The following is a 25,333-nucleotide window of genomic DNA, read 5'->3' as shown; positions in this document are numbered from 1 at the left end:
TTTTATATCTGAAACCAACAACTCTACAAATACAAACACTTGCTGCAAAAGATTTCTCCTCTGCATTATATTGATAATAAAATCTGTAATAAATTCCTGGGAAGAAAAGAATGCTACTGAGCAAAATATGGAAACATGACTTTTGTTTAGAAACAAACAGCCTCAAGTTACCAGTTTAAAGGAGCTCTTTTTAGTATAACGGAATAATATCTGTTAGAAACAGTGGCTTTTTAGCTGGCTCAGGGTGAGCTGATGTGATCACTCACCGTCTGTCATCCGTCGTCCGTAAACTTTTACTTTAAACAACATCTCCTCATAACCTGCTAGGCCAATTTCATCCAAACTTTACAGGAATGTTCCTTGGGCAAAGCTCTACAAAAATTGTTCAAAGAATTGAATTCCATGCAGAACTCTGGTTGCCATGGCAACCGAAAGGAAAAACTTTAAAAACCTTCTTCTCAAAAACCAGAAGCCCTAGAGCTTAGATATTTGGTGTGAAGCATTGCCTAGTGGACCTCTACCAAATTTGTTCAAGTCATGACCCTGGGGTCAAAATTGACCACACCCGAGGGGTCATATGATTTTACATAGGAAAATCTTAAAGTATCTTCTCAAAAACCAGAAGCCCTAGAGCTTAGATATTTGACATGTAGCATTTCCTAGTGGACCTCTATTAAAGTTGTTCAAATCATGACCCCGGGGTCAAAATTGACCCTGCCCCAGGGGACACGTAATTTTACATAGATTTCTATAGGAAAATCTTCAAAAATTAAAAAAAAAAAAAACCAGAAGGCCTAGAGCTTAGATATTTGACATGTAGCATTGCCTAGTGGACCTTTACAAAATTTGTTCAAATCATGACCCCCCGGGGTCAAAATTGACCCCGCCTGAGGGGTCACTTGATTTTACATAGGAAAATCTTCAAAAATTTTCTAAAAGTAAACCAGAAGGCCTAGAGCTTAGATATTTAACATGTAGCATTGCCTAGTGGACCTCTACAAAATTTGTTCAAATCATGACCCCCCCCCCCCCACACACCGGGGTCAAAATTGACCCCGCCCGATGGGGTCACTTGATTTTACATAGGAAAATCTTCAAAAAATTTCTAAAAATGAAAACCAGAAGGCCTAGAGCTTAGATATTTAACATGTAGCATTGCCCAGTGGACCTCTACAAAATTTGTTCAAATCATGAACCCCTGGGGTCAAAATTGACCCCACCCCAGGGGTCACTTGATTTTACATAGGAAAATCTTCAAAAATTTTCTAAGAATAAACCAGAAGGCCTAGATCTTAGATATTTGACGTGTAGCATTGCCTAGTAGACTTCTACAAAATTTGTTCAAATCATGACCGCCAGGGTCAAATTGACCCCGCCCCATGGGGTTACTTGATTGTACATAGAAAAATCTTCAACATTTTCTAAAAATAAACCAGAAGGCCTAGAGTTTAGATATTTGACATGTAGCATTGCCTAGTGAACCTCTACAAAATTGGTTCAAATCTTGACCCCCCAGGGGCAAATTGACCCAGCCCCAGGGGTTACTTGATTGTACATTGGGAAATCTTCATAAATTTGCTAAAAATAAATCAGAAGGCCTAGATCTTAGATATTTGATATGTAACATTGCCTAGTAGACTTCTACAAACTTTGTTCAAATCATGACCCCCGGCATCAAATTGGCCCCGCCCAAGGGGTTACTTGATTGTACATAGGAAAATCTTCCAAAAATGTCTAGAAATAAACTAGAAGGCCTAGAGCTTAGATATTTGGTGTGTAGCATTGCCTAGTGGATCTCTACCAAGTTTGTTCAAATCATGACCCCGGGGTCAAGCTTAAATGCAAATCTTCATAGCAACCATTTAACCAGGTGAGTGATATAGTGCCATCATGGCATCTTGTTTTGGTTTTGCTTGGTTGGTTACCATAGTAGCAAACTAGGCAGTATGACAACCTTACTTAGCATTCTGCAACTCCTAGCTTACTCGCAAAAGAGAATTATAACTCTACATACTTTACATTTTCACAAAATTATTCCCCTTTCTTGACCTAGGGATTTATTGTTAAGGTTTTAGCTCGACTATTCAAAGAATAGGTAGAGCTATTGGACTCGCCTGTTCATCAGCTTCGGTGTCCGTCAGCGATTTGATTAAGTTTTTGTATGTAAGCTGGTATCTCAGTAACAACTCGTGGGAATGGATTGAAACTTAAAACACTTATTCACTGTGATAAACTGACTTACATTGCACAGGTTCCATAACTCTATTTTACTTTTTAGCTCACCTGAGCACGTAATGCTCAAAGGTGAGCTTTTATGATCACCCTGTGTCTGTCGTCCATCCGTCCGTCGTCAACAATTTGACTGTTAACACTCTAGAGGTCACAATTTTGGCCCAATCTTACTGAAACTTGGTCAGAATGTAACTCTCAATAAAATCTTGGATGAGTTTGATATTGGGTCATCTGGGGTCAAAACTAGGTCACCAGGTCAAATCAAAGAAAAAGCTTCTTAACACAGTAGAGGCCACATGTATGACTATATCTTCATGAAACTTGGTCAGAATGTTAATCTTGATGATTTCAAGGTCGTTTGAATCTGGGTCATGTGGGATAAAATACTAGGTCACCAGGTCAATCAAAGGAAAAGCTTTTTAACACTCTAGAGGCCACATTTATGACTGTATCTTCATGAAACTTAGTCAGAATGTTAATCTTAATGATCTTTACACGGGATATTCATAAAAGTTAGAATGGTTGCCTTGATGAAATCTAGGTCAGGTTCGAATATGGATAATCTGGGTTCAAAAACTAGGTCGCTAGGTCAAATCAAAGAAAAGCCTTGAGTATGCAATAGGGAGGATCTTCATTAAATATGATTACAATGTTTGTTTGGATGAAATCTTGGTCAAGTTTCAATATGGGTCATCTGGGATCAAGAACTAGGTCACCTGGTCAAATAGAATAAAAGCCTTGCATATGCAATAGAGGCTGTATTTTTCGATTGATCTTCATGAAATTTGGTCAGAATGATTACCTTCATAAAATCTAGGTCAGATTTGAATATGGGTCATCTCGGGTCAAAAACTAGGTCACTAGGTCAAATCAAAGAATAACCATGTGTATGCAATAGGGATTACATTTTACACCAGATCTTCATGAAATTTGATCAGAATGTTTGTCTGGATGAAATCTAGGTCAGGTTTAAATATGGGTCAGCTTGGGTTAAAAACTATGTCACCTGGTCAAATCAAAGAAAAACCTTGTATATGCAATAGGGGCTGCATTTTACACTGGATATTCATGAAATTTGATCACAGTGTTTGTTGGGATAAAATCTAGGTCAGGTTTGAATATGGGTCATCTTGGTTAAAAAACTAGGTCATCCTGTCAAATAAAAGAAAAACCCTGTGTATGCAATAGTGACTGTATTTTACACTGGATATTCATGAAATTTTTTAAGAATGTTTGTCTTGATGAAATCTAGGTCGAGTACAAATAGGGGTCATCTGGGATCAAAAACTAGGTCACCTAGTAAAATCAAAGAAAACCTTAGTGAATGCAATAGGGGCTACATTTTTGGCAGGATGTTCATAAAATTTAATCTGAATGTTTGCTTTGATGAAATCTAGGTCAAGTTTAGTTATTGGTCATGTTGGGTCAAAAACTAGGTCACCTGGTCAAATCAAAGAATAACCTTGTGTATGCAATAGGGGCTGCATTTTTCATTGGATCTCCATGACATTTGATCAGAATGTTTGTCTTGGTGAAAGCTAAAGAAATACCTTGCCTGTGCAAAAGGGGTCACATTTTAAGCAGGATATTCTTTAAATTTTATCAAGCTGTTTTCAGGTGAGCTACCTAAGACCATTTGGTCCTCTTGTTTGACTTTTATATTCATTCAATTTACAAGGCTGTAGTATAGTCAAGTGCTGCTGTCCTCAGACAGCTGTTGTATATAAGCTGGCATCTCAGTACCCACTAATGGGAATGGATTGAAACTTCATGCACATGTCCACTATGATAAGCTTACATGCACCATCTACGGATCACGGGGTTGCGAGTTCGATCCTCGGGCGGGGCGTATGTTCTCCGTGCTATTTGATAAACGACATTGTCTGAAATCATTAGTCCTCCACCTCTGATTCATGTGGGGAAGTTGGCAGTTACTTGCGGAGAACAGGTTTGTACTAGTACAGAATCCAGGAACACTGGTTAGGTTAACTGCCCTCCGTTACATGACTGAAATACTGTTGAAAAACGGCGTTAAACCCAAAACAAACAAACAAACAAACAGGCTGCATAACTCTGATTTAACAAAATTATACCCCTTATATGCCCGTCTCTATAGCGGGACACATGTCCAATAGCATGTCTGCTCTCTAAGTCAAACAGTTTTCATCCGATCTTCACCAAACTTAGTGACAATGTTTGTAGGCATAATATCTCAACCAAGTTCAATAACCAGCAAAATCGCCCCAGACACTTGGATTATGGCCCTTGAATTACACGAAAAACTGCGAATTTAGCCTTGTCCGCTCTAAGTCGGACAGTTTTCATCCGATCTTCCATAAACTTGCAGATAATGTTTGTGGGCATAATATCTCAGCCAAGTGCGATAACCAGCCAAATTGCCCAAGGCACTCTTGGATTATGACCCTTGAATTACTTGAAATCTGCGAATTTAGCCTTGTCGGCTCTCTAAGTCTTAACAGTTTTCATCGGATCTTCACCAAACTTGCTGAAAATCTTTGTTGGCATAATATCTCAGCCAACTTCAATAACCAAGCAAATCACCTTAGGCACTCTTGGATTATGGCCTTTGAATTAGGTCAAGTTCGATGACGGACCTATTTTGTGACAGTCTGCCTCAGAATGATTGCCTTGATGAAATCTAGGTCAAGTTTGAATATGGGTCATCTGGGGTCAAAAAGTAGGTCACTAGGTCAAATCAAAGAAAAACCTTGTGTATGCGACAGAAGCTTTATCTTTCAATTGATTTTCACAAAATTTGGTCAGAATGATTGCCTTGATGAAGTCAAGGTCGAGGTCGAATATGGATCATCTGGGTTTAAAAAGTAAGTCACTAGGTCAAATCAAAGAAAAACCTTGTGTATGTGATAGATGCTGTATTTTTAATTGATCTTCATGAAATTTGGTCAGAATGATTGCTTTGATGAAATCTAGGTCAAATTTGAATATAGGTCATCTGGCTTCAAAAACTAGGTCACTAGGTCATATCAAAGAAAATACTCGTTTAAACTCAAATGACCACATTTTTGGTCCTGAATCCTAATGAAAATTGGCCAGAATATTTGTTTCCATGAAATCACTAGGTCAAACATGTTTACACTGTTATGTTATGTTTCTCAGGTGAGCAACTTAGGGCCATCTTGACCGTCTTGTTTTTTTTCTAAATCAATTACCAACCTCACTGGGTCAAGTCCCATAACTCTGACATGTATTTTGGGCAAATAATGCCCCCTTTTGACTGGTTAAAGTTTTGCGTGCAAATTACTATTTCCAAAAGAGATATTAAATTGAAACTTCACATGTGCCTTCGGGGTTATAAAACTAGTTGGTAGCATGAAATCCCATAACTCTGACATGCACTTTGGTCAGATTTTGTCCCCTTTTGATCTTAAAGTGTCTGGTTAAAGTTTTACATGCAAGTTACTCCAAAACTAATGCAGATACTGGTTTGAAGCTCTACAGATATTTTAACATTTAGGGTAATATTTTCCTGCTGTGTTACAATAATTCGAATAGTCGAGCATTGGCTGCCTTACGGACAGCTCTTGTTATGCATAATTTTGTCTAAGTCAAGGGCCATAACTCTGGTCTGTGTGTTAAATCCCAACTGAAACAGCAGGTGCACAAGTTCACATGCTGAGTAAGTATCCCATGAGGTCTGATGATGCAGGATCAAATACTGTTTGAGAAATGCAAAAGAGAAAATGAGAGAGAAATGACACACATTCAAATGGATGGATGGACAAGTGGACAAACTGACAGACATTCTTTTGATACAGTAGTTATGTTACTCCTTTCTTCTCTCTGTTGTTCTTTTTAGCCAAGTAAAAGAATTTTAGCCACATGAAAGGAAAAGAATGAATAGAATTACTATTATCTATTGTTCTCCTAGCCACCTAACTATCCTACTGTATATGTGGATGGACAGATTATCAACAAGGGGCAAATCCAAGTGCTGCACAACACCAGCCCCCTCTCTTCACCCCCCCCCACCCCCACCAAAAAAAAAAACAAAAAAAAACAAAAAAAACTTGGGGATGGGGGCACAATATAAAATGTTCCTACAAAAATAATGTTCCCATGAAAAATTCCTTACAGTTACACATCTTGTCACACTAATGTTCACTGTCACTATGACTAAGTACCAAGTTTCAATTGAATATCATAAGTAATGAGAAGATATTGGACTTTATAAAAACTTTAATCAAAAGTTCAAAAGGAGCATAATTCTAGAAATATTGCAATTACAGTTACACAACTTGTCACACTAGTGAACACTGTCATTATGAGGAAGTACAAGTTTCAGTAGAATATTTTAAGTAATGAAAAAGATATTGGACTCCCTAACAAGAGCTGTCGGAGGGCAGCAACACTCAACTACTCAACAGCCCTGTCACTGGAAGTTTATTGAAAGAACACTAAAGTCAAACAAGAGGCCCAAATGGGCATAAGTTGCTCACCTGAAGAGGACTTTAACCATCTGACCCTTGAAGGGGCCAAGCATCCCAAACTGAATAAATTTATCAGAGGACCTTACATTGATACTACAGACTAGGTTTGATTGAAGATCTATTGAGTGGTTCATGAGAAGGTGCCATTAAAAGCTGTTTTCACCTTTAGCCCTAGCAACCACTAAAGGGGCTGACTGCTGCCCCCACCCTATTTGGAGGACCTTATAATGATCCTACCAAGTCTGATAAAATCCATCTAGCCATAATCATTAGAAGAAATTGTTTAAAGGTATTTCTAGTTTTAGCTCTAGCAGCCCTTTCAGGGTTCAAGTGTCCCTCTCTGAGCAAAATTGGGAGAGGACCTTATAATGATGTAACAGACCAGCTTTGATGAAGATCCTTCTAGTGGTTCATAGGCAGAAGTTGTTTAAAGGTATTTCTAATTTAGACTCTATGGGCCCCTACAAGGGGCCAAGTGCCCCCCTTTGAACAAATGTGGGAGAAGACCTTTTAATGATAATGCAGACCAATTTTGATGAAGATCAATCAAATGTTAATGCGAAGAAATCATTTAAAGGTACATCAAATTTTGGCTCTAGCAGCCCCTTAAAGGGTCCAAGTGCCCCCATTTGAACAAATTTATGAGAGAACCTTACAATGATGCTACAGACCAAGTTTAATGATGATCCTTGAAGCTGTTTATGAGAAGTCATTTAAAGGTATTTCTAAGTTTGGCTCAACTTCAAAGGGCAAAGTGCCCCCATGTGAACAAACTTGGGAGAGGACCTTATAATAATGCTACAGTCCAAATTTGATGAAGATCCAAAAAGCGGTTCATGAGAAGAAGTTTTTTTTAAAGGTTTTTCTATTTTGAGCTCTGGGGGGCCAAGGTAAACCTTTAGTCAAACTTGACCGAAGGTCACAGAAAGATTCATACCTCAACTATTCTGGCATATTTTGCTCAGACAACTGTAGGATTCTTGGGCACGCTTCTGGGCATTTGTCAGAAATATTGACAGCTCTTGTTTCAATATATAGGTCAGACGTTTTTTCCAAGAAAATCTAAAATCAGAAATTGTTTTTCATAAATTTTCCAGCTTCCAGCCCCTCTCCCCATCCACCAGATTATTAAATGGCTGGTCCCTGATTTCTTGATTGTATCAATTATATAATTTTCAAATAGATATATGTATGAAAATTCCATGATAACATAAGTAAACTTTTATTGTAAGCTGCAAAACAATAATTATGTGAAAGTGTATTTTAACAATTATCACTTCAAATGGTCTATTGCTATGAGAACAGATCACCCCTTTGATGTAATCATATTGCAGAAGTACATTTAACCAAAGATTTATTCACATGAAAGTCAGTACTAGATCAGGATTGGTCATTTTACCTTTTACTTATAACAGTAAATTTTCAGTACAACTAAATAGTTTTAAGGCAAGTCCTAGGAGAACTTTGCTTCATTCTATTCCTGTCCCCTCTAAAAGACTCTAAAATAAAATGGTGATAAGAATTGTTACATATCTATCAGGATTCTATTGAAAACATTATTGAATCTCTTACATTTTAAAATACCATCATTTTTAAGCACAAGTTTGAACCCATTGAAACATTGTCAGATAATAGGTTGGAGACACAAGAGAAAAACTTAGCCTGGCCTTAATTGTAACCAATGGTGCATTTGAAATTTTGACCAGCTGTGTATCATATACATAGCTTCTGAAGGAAAGGACTTTTACCAGGTAAGTAAGCAACTTTTGTCAAATAGGAATAACAGCCTAAAACTAAATTGCAGGATGATATTAACTGGTTCATAAATGTGAATATAAGACATTTCTGTTGACTAGAAGTCAAAAAAAAAAAAATAAAGTAACAAAAATGACTGAAACCAAGGAGGGACATCTCAGATCAGTTGTATAATCTCTATCTTGTTTTAATTTACAAATTCACACATTGAGTGATTGCAGAGTCAGGTAGTGCTCAGTGGGCCTCGTACAAATAATATACAATATTTTTAGCTCGACTATTCAAAGAATAGTCTAGCTATTCTACTCACCCTGGCGTCGGCGTTGGCGTTTTGCATGCAAGTATATACAGCTATCATTTAAAGGCATATAGCTTTGAAACTTATTTATTCTTTTTCTAGGTCAATTACCAACCTCACTGGGTCAAGTTCCATAACTCTAACATGTAATTTGAGCAAATTATGCCCCCTTTTGGACTTAGAAAATTCTGGTTAAAGTTTTACATGCAAGTTACTATCTCCAAAACTAATGCAGATATTGAATTGAAACTTCACATGTGCGTGTCTTTGGGGTTATAAAACTAGTTGATAGCACCAAGTCCGATAACTCTGACATTAATTTTGGCCAAATTATGCCCCCTTTTGGACTTAGAAAATTCTGGTTAAAGTTTTGCGTGCAAGTACATACAGCTATTACTAAAAGGCATATAGATTTGAAACTTATTTTTTCTTTTTCTAGATCAATTACCTACCTCACTGGGTCATGTCCCATAACTCTGACATGTATTTTGGCCAAATTATGCCCCCTTTTCGACTTAGAAAATTCTGGTTAAAGTTTTGCGTGCAAGTACATACAGCTATTACTAAAAGGTTTATAGATTTGAAACTTATTTTTTCTTTTTCTAGATCAATTACCTACCTCACTGGGTCAAGTCCCATAACTCTGACATGTATTTTGGGCAAATTATGCCCCCTTTTGGACTTAGAAAATCCTGGTTAAAGTTTTACATGCAAGTAACTATCTCCAAAACTACTACAGATATTAAATTGAAACTTCACCTGTGTCTTCGGGGTTATAAAACTAGTTGATAGCACCAAGTCCCATAACTCTGACATGTATTTTGGGCAAATTATGCCCCCTTTTGGACTTAGAAAATCCTGGATAAAGTTTTGCGTGCAAGTACATACAGCTATTACCAAAAGGCATATAGCTTTGAAACTTATTTATTCTTTTTCTAGGTCAATTTAATACCAACCTCACTGGGTCAAGTTCAATAACTCTTAACATGTATTTTGGTCAAATTATGTCCGCTTTCGAACTTAAAACTCTTTTCATATTTAACATTTTGGGTAATAATTTCCTGCTTCTGTGACAATATTTCGAATAGTCAAGCTTGGCTGTCTTACGGACAGCTCTTGTTATGAGTGGCTTCAGCTGGGCATAGCTACATGAAAATGTAAAATCTGGTGATAATTTGATTTACATGTAAGACAAACATGTTTTTTTCTTATTTTGTGTCTTTTCATTACATCTTGATATTAACTTTCAATTTAAATCTGAAGGTGCAATTTTTTTGTTTTTCTTTTTAGCTGCTTTATCATTGTTAATCTCTGTTTTATATATGTTTGTCGGAAAATAGCTCATGAGCTAATGTTAACCTGTTATATTGTATCCAGTGTGAAATAAAGCTTCTTGTATCTAATGTATCTTGTATCTTTTTATGTTTGTGCAGTTTTTAATATATACTCTTAAAGTTTAAACTTCAGCATCTGATGATTTAAAAAAAAATACACATATTAGTACAATTATTTATGACACAACAAATACTTTTCAGACATTTCTTATAAAATGTAGAGTTATTCTGAAGCCAGTGGCAAAGGGTTTAAGAATTTAAGCATTTTTCTTTCTATTCAAACGAACCATCAATTCAAAATTTATTTACATTCACTAAAACTGCATTAGGAGATTTGAGATTATAAAACAATACAATAATATGTCAGATGTCAGTTATCATTTTAAGAATGCGAAGTGTATGTATAACAGACCCAGTTCCAGAAATATTTCATTGGGGTGCGGGGAGTGGCAATAGTTAAAGAATGAAGGCGGCTTTGGCGAGCCGATTGGGGCTAGGTGCCGAAGGGGGTAACCCCTCATGTTAGGTGGGTCAGGACCTGTCCACCTGAAAATGTTTGAAATACATGTATGAAATGGTTCCTCCTGCTGCATTTTTTGAGTCCAAATTTTGAGGTACAGGGGTTAACCCCCTCCTGACAGTGGAGACACCAGGTCTCTCCCTTGTCATTTTTGAAATATATATAGGTATGAAATGGTGGTCCCTGCTGCATTTTTGTCCAAAATTTGAGATACTTGAGGGGGTCATGCCTCCTATTTAGGGGGTCAGAGGGTATCTTCACGGACATTTTTGAAATGGTGGCCTTTGGTGCATTTTTGGGTCTTAATTGTGAGAAAATATTATTCCTTTGCCAAAATAGTTGGGTTGGGTGCAACTTTAATGAGTACAGGTCACTTCTCAGCTGGCCAATTGGGGGTTGGGGTGGGGGGATGGCACGGCTATCAGACCAGGCCCGAGCCTGTACAATTAGAAAACTAATTTTATACATATTCGCATGGGTCTCAGTGAAGATTATCTGATTCAAATGAGTTTCCTTGTTAATAAGAGTTTTGATTTTATTATTACGATATTGTTCTTATAAAATATTAAATGTATGACAGAGCACAACCTTATCATAGCATTATTCTTCGCTGGGTACACTTACAATAAATTGTTTGTAATACTGTATTGTCGTCGGGGTACATCAAATATTTGTCCTCCAATTTTATAATGTTGATATCCTCGATACGTGTATAATTATTAGCTAACAGCAAACCAGCCACTTTCATACTCACAATATCTTCGCTGTTATACTGAGTAGTTATCAAAATTAAAAAAAAATAATAAAGAAGCTGTCAAAAACACAGACTAAACAAGTTTGGTCATATTATCTAAAAAAATGCTCTTATTCTGGTAAGAAATTGCTTTGAGAAAATACATAAAATGTGGGTGAGGAGTAAAAAGGCAGAAGTAATTAGTTTGATATTTGACGTTCGTCCTTCAATATTTTTTGATGATGTAACAAAATAACAATTAGGCGGAAATATTATAGAATCTATAAGTCATTTTTTTATTCTTAAATTTACATTTTCTAGTTGTTTTTTTTTTATATTTTTGCATGCAGTATAATGTTGTTTTCAGTTCAGTAATTATTGTTGTGCGCATGAGTAACAGAAGACGCCAAAACGAAAACACGAAAACTTGACAAATAAGGTATTTGTCGTGTTTTCATGTTGGTGGGGCAAAAACACAAAAGCACGAAAACTCGACAGATAAGGTATTTGTCGCGTCTTCGTGTCGGCGGGGGGAAAACACAACAACACAAAAACTCAACAAATACCGAATTCTCTCGGAGAATGAAATGTTGGCCGCAATGATCCTGCATATGGCATGTACTTTCAAATTTTACTGCATAGGTGCACTCATAGTGTGACTCTTTATTTCTAGCTTGACTATACGAAACAAAAACAAAGAAAAGTCACAGAAGTGATAAATTATACTGTCACTCCTACTGAAGGTCAGCCAATTTGGCCTATGAGACACCTACATACATTGAACAGCATTACTTCCAGATTCCTATTTTTAATGCCAGGCACCAGGCAGGTAGGCAATCTGTAACTATTATTTAACTATAGCTGGCGGCTCACCAACTGGTCTCTCTTCAGAATCAAGACCCGCCTCTTACAGGGCTCCAACCTTCAACCTCCCGATTGCAGGGCTGGTGCCTTATCCATTAGTCCACTGCAGCTCTGTATGTAGTTATAATCACAGTGTATAGACTCTCTGTACGCCCAACCGGAAGTCGCCAAAAACTAGGCGTTCAGAAATCAAAACACAAAGTTTTGCTGTCGCGGATGGCTTGGATTTTCATTGTTTATTTCGTTAATATCGTATAAAGTAAGTGTACTTTTAATCAACGTATTGTTTAAGAGCTACTGTTTACGTAGATACCAAACACGCCTATTAAAACTCTTAATATACTTCATTTCAAGTCAAATTACGTGTGGGTATTTGTTCGATTTTGTAATAAAACTATAAATTCTTTGAAATGCATATATCTTGAGCTTTTGCAAATAATTAAAACCTTTGCTACTTCGTAGATAAATATCTTACGCATCGATAAATACTAGCATGGCTCTATGGTAACGAATGCGTTTGTAGGAAAATATGTTTTTCTGAGACATATATGCCGATTACACTGTCCCACTAGTCGATACATTACTGGCCCACTAATCGCAATTTCTAAAATCCGGACTGAACGCTTAGTCGAAAAACTGTACGCCTATTCAGAACTTCTTTTCATTCATGTATTTCAATAATTTGACTTTGTGTTATGATAACCAACAGTTAAAAAGTAATAGTTATATTATCTTTCGTTTTCGTAACAGTCACGGACCATTTTATATGTTATTACCGCAGTTTCGAATCTACTTTTCGTAAAGGTTAGTGTTTATTAGTAAGTAATTATCAAATCAATTTAGTCTAGCGCGGCACTGCCGCGCGACTAATTCAATTTGGTAAATGCGTACTAATAAACTCTAACCTGCATAGTGTTTGAAATTATTTTTTGTTATAATGACTAGATTCTTTACACATAAATCACTAACGCATCATTCATATAATCGTTACGTGGCACAACTCAGTGTTTGATCCATTTCCGGCATCTCAGAGACTTGTTCGAATTTTACCTCGGGAACTTTATCATCATTCACAGAAGAAACAGCTGCCGTAATCGCTACAAATCAAAATGAAAATGACCTGGCTCCTAACGTTTACATCAGTTGTTCTACACGTATAACTAACCACCGTCGTGGAAGATATATGAGCGGACTCGTTTTAGACACTTTGATTGTACAAAGTTTTCATATAGACAGCGCGTTTGTCTGTTGGCGGAGCTTAAACTCAAAAAAAAAAAAATTCAAGAACAACACAGAGTGACATTCACCTTGGGTATAATGGGAAGTCCCTGCATAAAAAGGCTTTGTTTGCACAATGTTTATGTGAAGTTACAGTAAGGTATAAGCAAAAGTAAAACAAGAAAAAGATGTGACAGAAAAAAGGTTGCCGAAAAACTTAACTTTAACCGAAACCAGGGCGAGTAGAATAGCACCGCTATTCCCCGAATAGTCGAGCTGAAAATACAAAGGAAAAAAAACAGTGTCCTGTCAAGCTGAGCGGAATAAATATATATTTTTCTCGTATGTTAACGGAAACACGTACACAGATTATATTTCTTGTCCAAGACAAGGACGTCGTTGGTGAAACAGACCAATAAATACTGTTTCACTGTCGCAAGTAAAATACAAAACAAAACTTATATTTATAAATTCAATAAGTACAGTGTATAGAGCCTACAAGCCGACACGTCGTCATTTCTTTATTGAATAGGCGTACAGTGTTTTGGCGAATAGTGGGACAGTTTTATAGAAAGTTTTGCGACTAGGCGGTCAGTGCATAATTCAGATGCATGTTGAATTAAACAATATTTAAACTATTCAGGATTGTAAATTCATATTTGTAGGTATAAACTCACTTGCATGGATTTATAATTTAACATTCGGAAGCGGTTCTGACATGTATTTCACTCGCAGTTCCTAAATAATGGGCATTTTTAGCCTGAATGTATCGTCTTTTGCTTTGACCTGCTGGGTTTTGGGTGAAAATACGTTTTAATTTCATGTGTTAATGTCTATTTAACGGCAGTTTGTTGCAGAGACATTTATCATACATTGAAAAATATATACAACAAGAATATTTATTTCAAAAAGCCAAAGAAAAACATAAAAATACTCACTACCGACAGCTTCCAAAAATTTGAAAAACGAAAGTGAACGCCTAGTTATTGGCGACTTCCGTTTGGGCGTACAGAGAGTCTATACACTGTGATAATGCAGTATGGAGAGCTATCCTACTCAACTCAGCATCGGCATCCTTCCATGTCTGCACCTTGGTTAAAGTTTTGATGTACTTTCTCTTTATTGCTGTTACTGCTTGATGGATTTGCTTCATGAATTCAAACTTAAAATAGTTATTTCTCATCATCACCCACATCATATGGCACAAGGGTCATGAGGCGTGAAAAAATTTGTTTGTTTCCGGTATCCCAACCTACCCTTAATTTTTGGCCCGATCCTAAATTTTTTTATGGCAGTGGAGAATGTTTTTTCAACTTTTCAACAAAAAATTGCAAAACTGCACCTTTAATGCTTAAAACATGGTCATTGATGTTAGAAATCAACTTACTGATGCTCTAAAGGCAAAACCCTCTTATTTGTATTCATTTTTTGACAAAAAAATAATTTCTGAAAAAACTCACTCAATAAATTTTTTTTTTTGTTTTTAAATTACCGACCCGCTAGTCCAAATAATTGCAGTCAAGACATTTTTTGACTGGTTGATATCCCCTCTAGGTAGACAACATGAAATATCAGAATGTAAAATCGGTCTACACGAGGTCTCATTATTTAGACTACCAACCTACCTATCCTAATTTTTTTAACATGTTACTGGAAACAAACAATTATTTTTTTTATACCTAACTCTCACACCAATATTTCATGAATTATCTCCCCTTTTTTACTTAGAATTTCAGGTTAATGTTTAGGTGCACTTTCATGGTTATTATTAAATGGATTTGATTCAAACAGTTGGTTGACATCATCACCCACATCACATGACACAAGGTCCATATCTGGCACCAATTTTTTATGAATTATGCCCCCTTTTTACTTAGAATTTTATGTTAATTTTGATGCATTTTCTCTATATCTCTATTGTTACGAAAGGGATTTGATTCAGACTTAAAATAATTGTTCAGCATTAGCACCTAAATCATTTGACACAAGGGCACTAAATCGTATAGTAACTGAGTTATCTCCCTTTTTACTTTAAATTTCAGGATAAGGTTTTGATGCACTTTCACTCTATCTCTATAATTACCAAACAGTTTTGATTCAAACTTTAAATAGTTTTACTTCATCATCACCCACATCAAATGACACAAGGACAAGAACTCTCAAACCAATATTTTATGAATTAGCCCCCTTTTTACTTAAAATTTCAGGTTAAAGTTTTGATGCACTTTATCTCTATCTCGGTTATTACCAAACATCTTTGATTCAAACTTAGAATGGTTATACCGCATCATCACCCACATCACACAACATAAGGGCCATAACTCTTGCACCAATAATTCATGAATTATGCCCCTTTTTACTTAGAATTTCAGGTTTATTGTGGTGCACTTTCACTATATATTTATTATTACTTAATAAATTTGATTAAATCTTAAGTAAGTTCTTCCACATCATCCTTCTCATCATATGGCAGAAGGTGCAAATATTTCATGAATTATATCCCCTTTTTACTTAGAATTTCAGTTTTATATTTATGCCTTTTCACCGTATCTCTGTTGTTATTAAATGATTTTAATTTAAGGTAAAATGATTGTTCCACATCTTCACCACATAAAATAGCAGAAGGTCCATATATGTTGACACCAATATATTATGAGTTATGCCCCCTTTTAACTGAAGAATTTTAAGCTAAAAGTTGTAATTCACTTTTGCTTTGTCTCCGTTATTACTTAATACATTTGATTCAAACTGACACTATTAGTCACATGATATGATGGTTGGCATTAAATCTCCCACATTGAATGTAAGCACCCATTGAATGTACACTATTAAACCTATGTTGAACCTAACCCTAGCCTTTAGTCAGTACATGTATATAGTACACTCAATACGTGCATACATCCAATAGGGGCGATTTCATGTTAATGATGAGATGACACATAGTGTATTACTTTTGCAGATTTTTTCCATGAATTATATCCCTTTTATAGTTATTCAATATTTTGATACACTTTATCTCTGTTATTTCTAAATCCATTTGACACAGTCTTAAGCTGTGCCTAATTTCACAATCCTGCATCGAAATAGTCGAGCGCACTGTCTCCTGTCACAGCTCTTGTTAGGTTATCTTATTGCAACTGTCATGGCTGAATGAATCTATACACAACTGTTGTTGTTGTTATGTTTATTCAGCTGAACTTTTCATTAAACAAGGTATCCAGTTTTCATTTAAATTTGGTAGAGATAAAGACAAAAAGCCAAGTGTGGAGTTAGAAAAGCCATTGAGTATGTTACATCAAGTTAAGCATTATCAGCATAATCCTACTGAAGTTAAAAGTCGAAAGCCATGATATACATTCTGAGATTTAACAAATAAAAATCTATTGTTTCTTTCAGGTACACAGTCTATCTGCAACAGTTCCTTTCAGTCTAAATGGGTAATGTTTTTAGCTCAACTATTCAAAGAATAGTCTGGCTATTCTACTCACCCTGACGTCGACGTCAGTGTCGGCATCAAACCTTGGTTAAAGTTTTGCATGCAAGTACATGCAGCTATCATTTAAAGGCATATAGCTTTGAAACTTATTTTTTCTTTTTCTAGGTCAATTACCAACATCACTGGGTCAATTTCCATAACTCTGACATGTATTTTGGCCAATTTATGCTCCCTTTGGACTTAGAAAATCCTGCTTAAAGTTGCAAGTACATACAGCTATTACTTAAAGGCAAAATAAAAATTATAGATTTGAAACTTATTTTTTTCTTTTTCTAAATCAATTACCAACCTCACTGGATCGAGTCCCATAACTCTGACATGTATTTTGGGCCAATTTTTCCCCCTTTTTGACTTAGAAAATCCTTGTTAAAGTTTTACTTGCAAGTTACTATCTCAAAAACTAATGCAGATATTGAATTGAAACTTCACATGTGCCTTCAGGGTTATGAAGCTAGGTGATAGCATCAAGTCCCATAACTCTGACCTGCATTTTGGCCAAATTATGCCTATTTTGGACTTAGAAAATCCTGGTTAAAGTTTTGCGTGCAAGCACATACAGCCATTACTTAAAGGCATATAGATTTGAAACATATTTTTTATTTTTCTAGATCGATTACCAACCTCACTGGATCAAGTCCCGAAATTCTGACATGTATTTTGGGCAAGTTATGCCCCCTTTTAGGCTTAGAAAATTCTGTTAAAGTTTTGCATGAAATTAGGAACAATTGATATAAACGATACACCAGAAGAAATAAACTTATATAAATTATTAGAAACAACAAAATCCTGTTACTTGAATAAAAACCTAACTAAAATTAAAAAAAAAACAAAAAAACTATCAGAGGAAAAAACAAAAATCTCAAATTAAATGGGAATTATCTAACCAGAAAATCAGTTCTGTTGGAAAGATATATTCAAAAATTCTATTACTTGTTGCAAAGATAACAGTTTACAAAACTTCAATTTTAATTTTCTTGACAGAAATATTGCAACAAACAAATTTTTGTTTAAATGCAGTTTGTTTCCTTCTGTGAAGGAAATTAAAATTGAAGTTTTGTAAATCTCATCTTGATAATTTCAATAATGATTGGAAATGTTTCCTCCCTTTACTTTAAACAACAAAATCTACATACCACGGTAGTCTTCTTACTTTTCTTTTTTTTTCTTTCTTTTTTTTTCTTCTCTCACCTATTAACATATTATTGTTATTTTTAACCATTACGTTCCTTAAAATGGCCAACAATTACTATATGTACATGTTAAAAATTGTACAAGATATTTGTATATCATTGAAATGTAATGTAAATATATATTGTGACAAATAAACAACGTGGTTCCAAAAAAAAAAGAAAAAAAAAAGAAAAAAGTTTTGCATGCAATTTTCTATCTGCAGAACAAATGCAGATATTAAATTTAAACTTCACATGTGCCTTCGGGGTTATGAAACTAGTTGATTGCGTCAAGTCCCATAACTCTGACATGTATTTTGGTCTACTTATGTCCCCTTTTGAACATAAAACTTCTGCTTAAAGTTTTCATGCAAGTTACTATCTCCAAAACTAATGCAGATACTGAATTGAAACTCTTTAGATATTTTAACATTTAGGGTAACATTTTACTGTCTCTAGGACAATAAATCGAATAGTCAAGCATTGGCTGTCCTATGGACAGCTCTTGTTTTGTTCATAATTTACTAACCTAAACATTTGACAAGGAACAATGAGTTTTATTTAAGAGAAAGAACTTTATTTTTCTTTCAAATCATACCCAGTCTTTTTGATCCAGTAAGGAAGATAATTCACATAATTATTTAGACAGGTTTATGCTTTTATGCCCCTTGTGCCTAAGACAAGTTAGGCATAAAGTGTTTAATTGTCCATTAGACATTCTGTTCGTCCATCCTTCCGACTGTTTTGCTTTATTGTGTTCTCAACTGTTCCTACAAATTGAAATGAAATTTATACATCTTTACTTGAAAAGGACTTGTGCATATTGTTTGAACTTTTATTAGCTCACCTGAGCCAAAGGCTCAGGTGACCTATTGTGATCGCTCACCGTCCGGCATCCGTCAGTCCGGCGTTCCTTTAAACAACATCTCCTCCTAAACCACCAGGTCAATTTTGATGAAACTTCGAAGGGATGTTCCTTCTTTAAAAATTGTTCAAAGAATTTAATTCGTACAGAACTCTAGTTGCCATGGTGACCGAAAAGTAAAACTTTTAAAATCTTCTTGTCCAAAACCACAAGGCCTATATAGGGCTTGTTATTTGGTGTGTAGCATCATCTAGTGGTCCTCACCAAGATTGTTCAAATTATCCCTGTAGGGTCAAATATGGCCCGTCCAGTAGGGGGTCACATGGTTTAATAGACTTATATGGGAAAACTTTGAAAATCTTCTTGTCCAAAACCACAAGACCTAGGGCTTGATATTTTGTGTGTAGCATCATCTAGTGATTCTCTACCAAGATTTTATAAATCATCCCCCTAGGGTAAAATATTGTCCCGCCCCGGGGTCACATAGCTTATATAGACTTGTGTAGGGAAAAACTTTAAAAACCTTCTTGTCCAAAACTACAGGGCCTAGGGCTTTGATATTTGGTATGTAGCATCATCTAATAGTCCTCTACCAAGATTGTTCAAATTATCCCCCTAGGGTCAAATATGGCCCCAGCCTGGGGGTCAAATGGTTTATATAGACTTACATAGGAAAAACTTTAAAAGTCTTGGCTTCAGTATGTAGCATCATCTAATGGTCCTCTACCAAGATTGTTTAAATTATCTCCCTCGGGTCAAATATGGCCCCATCCTGGGGGTCACATGGCTTATATAGTCTGATATAGGGAAAACTTTGAAAATCTTCTTGTACAATCTCTAGGGCGTTGATATTTAATATGTAGTAATCTATAGTAGTTCTTTACCAAGATTGTTCAAATTATCTCCTAGGGGTCAAATATGGCCCCGCGCTGGGGCCATATGGTTTATATAGACTTCTTTGGGTAAACTTTGAAAATAACCACATAGCCTAGGGTTTAATATTTGGTATGTTGCATCCTATAGTAGTCCTTTACAAAGACTGTTCAAATAATTATCCTGAGGTTAAAAGTGGCCCCGCCCAGGGATGGGGGGGGTGCACGTGATGTAAATAGACTTGTACCGGAAAAAAAGTTTTAAAAAATTCTTGTCTTAAACCATAAGGCCCAGTGCCTAGACTAAACTCAGGTGAGTGATATAGGGCCATCATGGCTAAAAATTTCCTTTTGAATTGTGACTTTTTTTTGGACAAAACGTTATTACAACTATGTCTGTGTACTCAACCCCTCCCTCAGGTTCCATTCAATCAAAAGGAAACTTGTCATTCTTCATTAACATCAAGTGGACATGGGCGTAATGTCAGGATGTCCATATGCGATTTTGTTTTTAGTTATATTCCTTGTTTTGACTTAACCAGTTGAAAGGTGAATATTGTTTGGACTTAAGTCTGATTATCACTTTTTGAGTAATATCCCTTTTTTCTGACTTAACAAAAACATAATTACATGTACTTCTCTTACAGTTTCTGTCCAAATCAGATGGAACCTGAAATATGTCATTAGCATGAAAATGGACCTGCACATATTATTGGGACTATTAGCTCTAATGTTTCATTGAGTTATGTCCCTATTCTGGGAAATATCACATTTATATCCATTCCTTGTGTATACTTAACTACTGCTATAGTTTCCATACAATACAAATGAAACTTTTGTAAATGCCGTCATCACAAGTCAGACATGAGTATGTTGTCAGGATTTTAATTTCTGAATTTTGGCTTGAATATTTTTGAAAAAGTGCAAGAGCTATTGCACGCACCCATTATTCAGCACTAGTGTAGATGGCCAAGTTTGGTGAGGTTTGTGTGTACGCTGGTTTCTAAGTAATACTAGTTGGAATGAGATGGAACTTGACACACTTGTTCACTGTGATAATCTTACATGCAGTGCGCAGGTCCCAACAACAGCAAAGGAAAGTTAATAAAAAAAAAAATCTATGTTTGAATGTGACATGTATATTTTACTACAGAAAAGTGGTCTAGATTTTTCCCTATAAGCAGTAATCAAAAAGTTTCAATATTAAGCTATTTGTAGTAAAACAAAGGGAAGTAATTCTAAAAACAAGGGTGCCTCATAATGGTGAACATTTATGCCAAGTTACATCAAAATCCCTCCATGCATGAAGAAGAAATGCTCTGGACAAAGTCATTCTTGAATTTGACCTTTAACCTTTAAGTGTGACGTTGACCTTAGATCCAGGGATCTGGTTCTTGCACATGACAATCTGTTTCATGGTGGTGAACATTAATGCCAAGTTAGATCAAAATCACTCCATGCATGAAGAAGAAATGTTCTGGACAAAGTCATTATTGTATCTGACCTTTGACCTCTAACTGTGACCTTGACCTTAGACCTAGGGACCTGGTTCTTGTGCATGACACTTCGTCTCATGGTGATGAACATTTGTGCCAAGTAGTACTAAAATCCCTTTAAGGACTGTTGAGTTACAGACTGGACAGGCAAAAAAAACCCTTTTGGCCTTTGACTTCTAAGTGTGACCTTGACCTTTCAGCTAAGGGTCTGGGTTTTGTGCGTGACACGTTGTCTCAGCCGGGGGGATATTTGTGCCAACTGATATTTCCTGTTTTGTATGACAAGGTTAAAGACCGGACAGGTAAAATATCCTATTAACCTTTGATCTACAAGTGTGACCTTGATCTTTAAGCTAGGGTTGTGGGTGTTGCGCATGACACATCACCTCATCATGGGGAATATTTTTGCCAAGTAATATTGTAATCCCTTTATGGATGACAGAGTTATGGACCAGACAGGAAAAATCCCTGTTAACCTTTGACCTCCAATTGTGACCTTGATCTTTGAGCTAGGGATCCGGATTTTGCATATGACACGTCATCTCATCATGGGAAGCATTTGTGCCAAGTTATATTAACATCTCTTCATGAATGACAGAGTTATGGACCAGAGTTATGGACCAGACACAAATTTGCAAAAGGACGGACCAATGGAATGACAGAATGAGACTCAATCTGACTCAAGAATGGGCTCTAAACATATCTAAAATAATTACTTTCTTACACAAAAAGTTGTATAATATGAATTTGCAAAATATAGTCTTTTGAAAAACATTGTATTTATTGGTCCATTCTCATGTGCGACTTATGAATTCATGGCATTGTAACAAAATTTTTTACTTCTATTTCACAGATGCCATTAAGCAGGAAGTTGACAGTGATGTGAAAATCACAGAACATCCAGAAAATTCATTCCTTAAGATCAGCTTCAAACTTGATCCATATGACGATGATGTCATCTATATGGGAAGTGTCGTTCAACCATTCATCATCAGTGATGACGAGGATGATGAATTCTTACATATCTCTGCTAAAAGAGATCATGATGACAATATTAAAGTGAAACTTGAAGAATCTGAATTTCCAGATATAAAGGTAAAAGTCGATGAAAATTGGAATACTATTGGCTTCACAGGGATAATCAATCCTGCCATACACATCAAAGAAGAAAGTGGAAATGAAAATAAGAGAAAAACATATGGCTTAGAACATCAGTTTGAAAACCAGATGAAGGTGAAAAAAATTAAAACTAAACTCAAAAAGAAAACGAGCACACCCAAAGATAAAACCAAGCTAAGTCAATCTGCTAAAAGGTCTGCTACTCCTAGTAAGAGTTCAACTACTGAAGTACAAATTACTAAACACACTGCATCAAATAGACCTTCAGGTCAAAACACGGAGAGTATTCAAATTCCAAAGAAAACGAAAAAAGTTCCATCTCCCAGTCAGAGATCATTGGCTACCAATCCACAAAAAATAAACAAAAATGCATCAAGTAAACCATCTGGTCAAAACACAGAATGTATTCTAATTCCAAAGAAAGAAAAGGACAATGATATCATATATATGGGAAAAGTTGACCCTTTGGTCATAAGTGATGATGAAGATGAAGAATTACTATACATTTCCACAATCAAGAATGATGACATTATTGTAAAAACTGAAAAATTTGAAACACCAGCTGTTAAGCTCAGCATCACAGAAAATGCTGGTATGACTGCTGATGATGTTATTGTGATAGACAATACTGAAGTACATATCAAATCAGAAAATGGAATTGAAAAGAACAGAAAACCATGTGGAGCAGAATACCAGTCTGGAAACAAGGGAAAGAGTAAAAGTGCTGTGACTAAATCTAAACATAAAACAGGTACATCAAAAGATAAAATCAATCTTGGTAAACAACCAAGTACTCCAAGCCAGAGATTAACTGAAAATGCACAAATTACGAACAACAATTCATCAAATAGACCTATACAAAACAAGGAAGGTGTTCCATTTCCAAGTGACGAAAACCAAGTGCTTACTCAAAGCCTTGCAGTTGCACAAATTACTAACAATGATGCATCAAACAGACCATCTGGTCAAAACACAGAATCCATTCCAATTTCAAGGGAAGAAAATCAAACACTCACCCTTAGTCTGAGCTCAACTACGAGTGCACAAATTACTAACAACGATGTATCAAATAGACCTAGTCAAAACATGGAATGTATTCCAATTCCAAAAAAAGAAAACAAATGTGTACAGACAACTGCTATGTTTCCAAAAAATCCTGACTTTAAAAGCTATAATGACAAGCTCGGATATCTGTACAAAAATTCGAAAGTCTATTTCCTGAAGTATGCCAAAGATTTCCAGACACAAGACGAGTACATGTTTGTCTATAGAAGACTTGACAACATGATGAGAGTGTTCATAAAGTGTGAGGAGGAAGAATTCTTTATGAAATCCTTCTATGATCTTGTTACCTGCAAACATGCCTTTGAATATAATCGCCGTAAAATGATGCCGAATTTCATTAAATATATATCTGAAACTATCCAAAAGAGAAGATATGGACTTTCACATCCAGAACAAAGAGCTACATTCTCTATTCCTGAAAAGTTGGTCGTATATGGATGCTACTTCATCATAAAGGCGACCAATACAAATGACGGAAAAAATTTAATGATCATTTGTCCTACATACAATCTCGGCATTTTCAGAATTTACAACAACTACATGGAAAGCTTTCAGGAAATATCCAACGTTTACTCAACACAGCCAAATATTATAGCACAACGTAGCTTTGAATTTCATCAGCTGAAGGAAGGATTTTTGCACTGGATGTCTGGGAGATAATATTAATCTCCATGCTACACAGGAAGACTTTTACTTCTTATATCATTCAGCACCTTTATACAAAATGCTGTTTTTCTGACAATAAAGTCCATGTAAATAATCATCTAGGAAGTTGAAAAAAATCAGTTCAACAACATCTGCTTTGATCTATGCACAACTTCTTTCATGCATTCTTTCTGTTAAATACACATTTTTAAGGATGAGAGCAAATGAAATTTAAAATGCTAGAACTGTGCTTAAATTTAGTCTTACAGTGATAAAAGCTTGTTATTCCCTTCATTAACTTGCAATAGCGGAATGTGAGTCTAACTCCATATAATGTGAAGTACTGACAAAATACATCAAGATCACAGTTCCTCCCTTTCCTTTCTGTTCAATGGTGATGCCACCATTAAGAAACATGTATTTGTTGACATTAAATACGAAATAAACTTTTGATACAAAATTATTAAATCTACAGTAAATAGAGTGAAACATGTATCAACATGACGTATCGACCAAATGCTTCTCAGAGCAAGAAAGGAAACAGACATTATCAGTCCAACATGGAAATGTGTATGTAATCAGAATGTCATAGATCTACATAAATATGTGTGTATACTGTTGTATTTCTATCCGGTTTGATAAACTTTATTGCCATTTTCCTTTCAATTTCCTTTTGTTATATGGAAACAGAAAAGAATGTTCCATTAAATATGAAACTTTCAATAGTCATTTTCATTTTATTTCAGGTTTTCCTAATCTATGTTTAATTCAGTTGTGATAAAAGCTTATTTTTATCACTCTCATCTGCTTCCTGGGGGAAAAAACAGTCCTTATGACACATTTGCAAGAACCCGGCTGTTACCCAAGTGGAGTTCCAACCCACAACTTCCTGACTGAGAGGCCATCATAGCTTAACTACTAGACCATTGCTCAAGGCCCTAGTGTGTATCTGTATATAACACACATTAGTGAAATATGTGTAAACAAGAGTATTCTTGCAGAATATTCCACACATGCAACATTACATACATGTATTCTAAAGATGCCTATTGAAATTATATCCCTTCACACTGTAGGTACTAGTGGAGATATCAATTGATAACGGATAAATGGTGTACACACTTATGCCACTTATGACAGTTTTGACTTTCAAATTACTTTTTACTGTATTCATTTGCAAGCA

General features: G+C 35.7%; 1 protein-coding gene across 2 annotated transcripts; it reads left to right on the top strand.

Moving 5' to 3' along the window:
• The first annotated feature begins 1,134 nt into the window (after positions 1–1,134).
• Positions 1,135–24,881, top strand: LOC123544332 (uncharacterized). 2 transcript variants are annotated; one of them, XM_045330413.2, is made up of 3 exons: positions 1,135–8,452; positions 16,820–16,860; positions 22,175–24,881. In XM_045330413.2, exons 2-3 carry the CDS (start codon positions 16,857–16,859, stop codon positions 24,163–24,165), a joined length of 1,995 nt encoding a protein of 664 aa, XP_045186348.2. In that variant the 5' UTR covers positions 1,135–8,452; positions 16,820–16,856; the 3' UTR covers positions 24,166–24,881. The 2 variants fall into 2 exon arrangements, with proteins under 2 accessions (XP_045186348.2, XP_053397785.1); XM_053541810.1 differs by lacking the exon at positions 1,135–8,452 and adding an exon at positions 12,053–12,170.
• The last annotated feature ends 452 nt before the right edge of the window (positions 24,882–25,333 follow it).

Source organism: Mercenaria mercenaria, chromosome 1, assembly GCF_021730395.1.
Source record: "Mercenaria mercenaria strain notata chromosome 1, MADL_Memer_1, whole genome shotgun sequence".
In the NCBI taxonomy this organism is placed as follows: Eukaryota; Metazoa; Mollusca; class Bivalvia; order Venerida; family Veneridae; genus Mercenaria; species Mercenaria mercenaria.
This window is presented reverse-complemented; position numbering and strand designations above follow the sequence as displayed.